The sequence below is a fragment of the Anabrus simplex genome, chromosome X (assembly GCF_040414725.1).
Source record: "Anabrus simplex isolate iqAnaSimp1 chromosome X, ASM4041472v1, whole genome shotgun sequence".
Taxonomy (NCBI): Eukaryota; Metazoa; Arthropoda; class Insecta; order Orthoptera; family Tettigoniidae; genus Anabrus; species Anabrus simplex.
This window is the reverse complement of record NC_090279.1, coordinates 87,900,424-87,906,665: the sequence shown is the minus strand read 5'-3', so window position 1 is coordinate 87,906,665 and position 6,242 is coordinate 87,900,424. Positions and strand designations below refer to the sequence as shown.

General features: G+C 42.9%; 1 protein-coding gene across 1 annotated transcript; it reads right to left on the bottom strand.

Moving 5' to 3' along the window:
* Positions 1–340: 340 nt before the first annotated feature.
* LOC137503119 (zinc finger protein ZFP2-like) lies at positions 341–2,037 on the bottom strand. The gene has a single exon (XM_068230576.1). The coding sequence runs from the start codon at positions 1,971–1,973 to the stop codon at positions 924–926; it is 1,050 nt and encodes a 349-aa protein (XP_068086677.1). The 5' UTR covers positions 1,974–2,037; the 3' UTR covers positions 341–923.
* Between the last annotated feature and the right edge of the window lie 4,205 nt (positions 2,038–6,242).

Sequence of the window (6,242 nt, the reverse complement as noted above, 5' to 3'; positions counted from 1 at the left end):
GGGCAAAAGTATTCAATCTGAGCCGGGCCCTCGGAAGGGTAGGACCTATGCCGCTGTCAAACCCTTGCACGTGGTAGTGGTGGGGGTAAGGTTCGGCAGTTCGGTTCACTGCCGTCTCAATCCTACATATATAGATTGAGACGGCGGTGGTTCGGTTATTGATGTTGGGGAGGAAGGGGCGTTAGCGTTGAAGGAGGGATTGGATATGGGTGGGGTATAGTAGCCATTACTGAATGAAAACAGCCCATTTGCGAGCTTTAATCTGAAGAGGCAACATTCTATAGATCATTTTGCAGTTGCTCACAAACTTGTAACTTATTTATTACTCTGTACAGAATAACATCATCTGCGAAATGCCTTATCTCTGATTCCACTTCTTTACACATATCATTGATATATATATAAGAAAACATAAAGGTCCAATAACACTGCCTTGAGGAATTCCCATCTTAATTTTTACAAGGCAGGATAAAGCTTCACCTACTCTAATTCTCCGAGTTCTATTTTCTCAAAACAGAGCCACCCATTCAGTCACTCTTTTATCTAGTCCAATGGCACTAATTTTTGCCAGTAGTCTCTCATGATCTACCCTATCAAATGCCTTAGATAGGTCAGTCGCGATACAGACAAATTGACCTTCTGAAACCATGATATCTGCTATATCTTGCCGGAATCCTACAAGTTGTGCTTCAGTGGAATAAACTTTGCAACAGTATGGCTTCTCTTCTGTTTGTGTCCGCATATGAACAGTTAGGTCAGACTGCCTTTCTTTCTGGATGTTTTGCTTCAGACAGTGCAGCTGTTTGGCTTCTCGCCTGTATGGGTCCGCATATGATGGGTCAGACTGCCCTGCCTTGTGAATGATTTGCCACAGACATTGCAGCTGTAAGGTTTATCGCCTGTATGGGTCCGTATATGTTCGGTTAGTTTGCCTCTCTGTATGACTCGCCTGTATGTCTCCGCATATGTTCGGTAAGTTTGCCTCTCTTTATGAATGATTTGCCACAGACATTGCAACTGTATGACTTCACGCCTGTATGGGTACGCATATGAACGCTTAGAATGCTTTTCTGTATGAATGATTTGCCACAGACATTGCAGCTGAACGGCTTCTCGCCTGTATGGGTCCGCATATGTTCGGTTAGTTTATCTCTTCGTATGAAAGATTTGCCACAGACATTGCACCTGTATGGCCTCTCGCCTGTATGGGTCCGCATATGTTCGGTTAGGTTAACTCTCTGTATGAATGATTTGCCACACACATTGCACCTGTATGGCTTCTCGCCTGTATGGATCCGCATATGCTCGGTCAGACTGCGTTTGGTTGTGAATGATTTGCCACAGACATTGCAGCTGACTGGCTTCTCGTCTGTATGGGTCCGCATATGTTCGGTTAGTTTATCTCTTCGTATGAAAGATTTTCCACAGAGAATGCAGCTGTATGGCTTTTCCCCCGTGTGGGTCCGCATATGATCGGCCAGTCTGCATTTGCTTGTGAATGATTTATCACAGACATTGCACTTGTATGGCTTCTCGCCTGTATGGGTCTGGATATGACTGGTTAGTCTACCTCTCCGAATGAATGATTTGCCACAGACATTGCAGCTGTATGGCTTCTCGCCTGTATGATTCAGCATATGCTCGGTCAGACTGCGTTTGGTTGTGAATGATTTGCCACACACATTGCACCTGTATGGCTTCTCTCCTGTTTTATTCAGCTTGTTATAATATAAAGTGCTTTTCTGGACAAATGATTTGCAACAAACAGTGCAAATATGAGGCTTGTGTCCTGTGTGAATATCCATGTGACCTGCTAGTTTTTTCCAGCTGAAGGATTTTCCACAGACGTTGCAGCAGTATTGGTTCTCGCTCGTGTGAGACCGCAAAACGTCCGGCCTTTTACTGAAATTTTTATGAGATACTGAGCATTCGTTTATAATCCCACCTTTATGCTCTCGCGTGTCCCCTGTCATTTTCCTCTTTGTAAAGCATTTATCAGAAAATCCGCACACTTGGAGCGGGTGGATACTGAGGTGTTCCGACAAGCTGCTTTGGCAGTGATCGCACTTGAAGGGTCGATCTTCCTTGTGTCTCTTCAGATGTCGCAAGTGGTCCAACTTCCTACCCAGGACTTCACTGCACACACTACACCTAAAACTAGATGATCCGCCGTCCGGAGGTTGATGATCTCTATAGCTCACCTCGGGTCTCGATCTACAGTGACAAATTGAAACCATGTGAGCAATAGTTCAACAGCCAACTCCACTACAACTCTCACACAGGGGATTTGCTACTGGACATTCCAATCACTGATATCCAGTGCAGAGAGCTCGTTACTCATAAACATTACATTCCTGAGAGTAAACATCATCTGAGGTTAAATTTCAAAAGCTCTCACTTGTTACGAGAATATGTTGCGTCTTTTCTTAATCACGATATCAGGCGCAAGAAACTTGTCACGGTTTAGAAATGTACGAGTTAATAGACAACCTCATTTGAAGAAAGGATGAGAAGTGGTAGAGCCTAAAAGGGTAAGTACTCATACTAGCTCCTTAAACCAGCACATATTATTCTATCGAAATCCGTACTCTGTTCTCCTACATAAAGAACGGCATATGCATTGGAGTTTTGATCTTGTTGAAGCAATCTGCGCTTTGTTGCAGGGAAGTAATAGTTTTTGTAAAGGACCTTGTTCTTGAGGTTGTTTGAGAGAATGTCTGTGCTGTAGATATTAATAAAGTTGAGAACGTTTGCCGACATTCAGCAAGATCTGTTGAAACACGGCTAATCTTTTATGAATGTTATTTTGTCACACAAATATACATATTGTATTTGTACATTGTTATATCACTATAGCATTTTATTATGTCACTGATTCGCTTTTCCGAAATATGTATTTTTGATGTGCAATGAAACATAGCCAACCTATATATAGGACGGTAGGTTGATACAAGGACCTTCATACTTACTACCATGTACTACATCAGTCTACGTCTTAATTTCTGTATTTAACACGGTAGCCACTAATCCTGATGGAATCCTGGCAAAGCTGAAATATAACAAGTATACGACGGCTCTCTCGTTAGCATTGATACTGTCCTTTCTCCTCAAGACACTGCTGTTAAAGACATTATGAAGGCAACACAGAATATGGCATTGGTGGTAGCGTTTTATTACAATGTCCTAATGTCCTAATTTTGAAACCAAACGCAACCTATCATGCCCTTGAATATTCTTACAAGTATTACTTTAACAATACGGATAGAAGGAGCATGAAAATCAAGGCTTGAGCCAAAATTCGACATGACAATACGTTGAATTGCACCGTAGTGGATATTGCTGCTATATAAAAGAAGGAATATTATTCTATTTATTTCAAAAGATCACGGGCAACGTGATTATTTTTAATGGATTCATAACATAGTTAGATAACATCCAATTCTGAGCCTGTCTCCCCACCACAGAGTAGTTCTGCATATTCTACGGAAGAAGGGCGGGAAATGCAAATTTCTTGGTTAAAGGTGAGATCCGCTTACAACTGCGACATGGGAAAATCGATCACGCAGGCTAAAATACATCGTAACATGGACTGGTACTTTGCAATTCATGCTGTATGAACTGAATTCACATGGCCCAGTCGAATGCATGACTGGCTCACAAGCAAAGTAATGGGAGGCTCGACCATGTATTGTTACTGCACACTTTGGGGAAAATAAGTGGACAAATGAAAGGGGGACATTGATTCCAGATATGACAGACTAAATCTCTTGATCATCAAACAAGATATTGATGTTGACACCACTAGACAACAGGGGGCAGAAAATACGACACTGGATGGTATGTCATGCGTTCTGTGGCATATCACACCAAGCAAAGGTGCAAAAGTCTGTAACACTTCTTCTTTACGTGAATACTTGATTCCTGTGACAAGTAATTTATCAGGTTCACAATTAGTTTTCAGTAAAATAATGTTTCATTTTGCATTGATAAATATTCTACACCAACCAGCTATATTGCTGTAACACGTAGCGCGTCGCAGGTGACGGATACGGGTTCCCCGCTGGCCTGCCGATGAACTTGAGCAATATATAAAAGCTCTCGCGTACCAAACATGTACAAAGTCCTTAATGGCAACTTTGGCGGAGATGGAGACGTTCACTAGGGAACAGATGGCGGAAGAGGTACACTAAATTTCTGGAAGTTAATGCAGAAAAGAGGGTACCGTTTCTTCTCTAGAGGAGTGGCTGCAAAAGGCATCTGTTCTCCGTGTCCGCAGCTGCGTTACTACCTTCCGTCATGAGCACCTAAATGCTTCAAGACAAGCCGGCCGTAAAATAATGCCGTTACATCATTACAGAAATATGTCTCATGGTATCGAAGCCAAGGTTAGTGCAGCCCCTGGAAGGGACGCGCATTGGCAGTGCCCAGTCAGCATGAAAACTATGCTAGGGTTACCGTCGCACGGGCTGTGACGGCTAACCATGCTAGTACCCCCATTTTGTATCCCATCATTGAATTATGCCTGGGTGAAGTAGCAAATACGCCACTGCACTTGAGAGAAGGCTTGCAGGCATCTGAGAGGTGCGGAAATAAAGATGGAATGGAGAAAAGTCATGTGAAAAGAGGTGTGGTTACTAATTGGTGTAGAACAGAAACCGAAGAACAGCTCATGGTGTTGACATTGTCATATCAGCTAAATTTGACTGTTCAGTTTCCGAGGTGCAAAAGTTTGACAATCGCTTGATGTAACTCGTCCGCATTGGGGAGAGAAGGAAATTCCAACTATTCAGCGCAACGCTCCACAAACTGACGTGCGCATGGAAACCAAAGATGCGTTCAGGGCACCGCCTGACAAGAAGACCGCTGACTATCTTATCGCTGCCGCTGATCTGAATGGACGTGTCAGACCGAGGAAAGAGGAACAAACATTCCATGGCGTTTATGGATATGGAGAAAAGAACGACGATGCCCAACAAATTCGCGATTATGCAAAGAGTGATATTCATCTACTCTGTACTACAGTGGCTCCCATCCAATTCGCATTGACTACATCCTTGTGAGAGGGTGAAATCTCGAAGATGTTCTAGAGATAACAGTTGTCCCTTATTAAATCCTTGCTATGCAACAACGACCAGTCATCTAAGCTGTGGATAAAGTCACCAAGAGCCCAATACTTCACAGTAAATATACAAAATTGGGATCAAATGGTTGCCCCTGAAGAAGGAGACTAACGTCGTTGCAAAAGTTACAGAGTCACAAATCACCATAGTTGAAGTGAGCCGGACTAAACTGAAAGACGCCTTTCGCTCTATTCCTGGAACAATTAAGTCAGGGCGACGACAACGAAGGATTAATAATAATAATAATGTTATTTGCTTTACGTCCCACTAACTACTTTTTTAAGGTCTTCGGAGACGAACGAAGGATTAAACATGATATATGGCCAAGGAATGAAGATGTTAAATATGCAGTACGGTTGAAGAAGGAGTTGTACCACGAGTTTCTTGCTCGTTGGAATGCCTACATGGTAGCCACTCCTAAAATGAAGGAGGTATTTGCCGTAACAAAATCAAACCGGTAGGCAGGTCTATATGTGAAACATGACATGCGCGAATTCGAGCGGAATTTTTAATGGCTAGTCCAATCGAGCCATCGCAAAACGTCAGAAGTCCAACGTTTTTGCGGCATCAATGAGGAAACAGACGATTTGCTACTGGAGAGGCGGGAAGCGCGAGTACACTGGTGGAACTATTTTGACAACATTTCAATCATGGAATTTCCGTATCTACCAATCGTAATCACCTCCGCTGTTGAAGGTCCAACGTAGGAAAATGACGTCACTAAAGTCCAAACTATGCTGAAGGAAATGAAACCAGGGAAAGCCATCTGTCCCGATTATCTTCCAGCAGAGTTTTGTTTCTCTCAACGGGGGGATGCAGCAGTGTGGCTAAAGCAAGCTTTTCAACCATATCATCAAAGAAGGTCAAAAACAAACAGACTAGCGACGGATTATCAATTCAGAAATAAGGGAAGCCCTGCCAATTTTTCTAATCACGGCCCGAACATACTTCTGAGCCTCGCAATGAGAGACTTAGAACAAATCTTCGACAAAAGGATTAGCGATTTAGACAAACATACAACAAGCCAAGCTGGATTTGTGTAAAATTGAGGCGCAATAGGAGAAACCCATGCTGCCGGACTATTACTTGAGAAACACTGTAAAAAGAATAAGAGGCTTCATC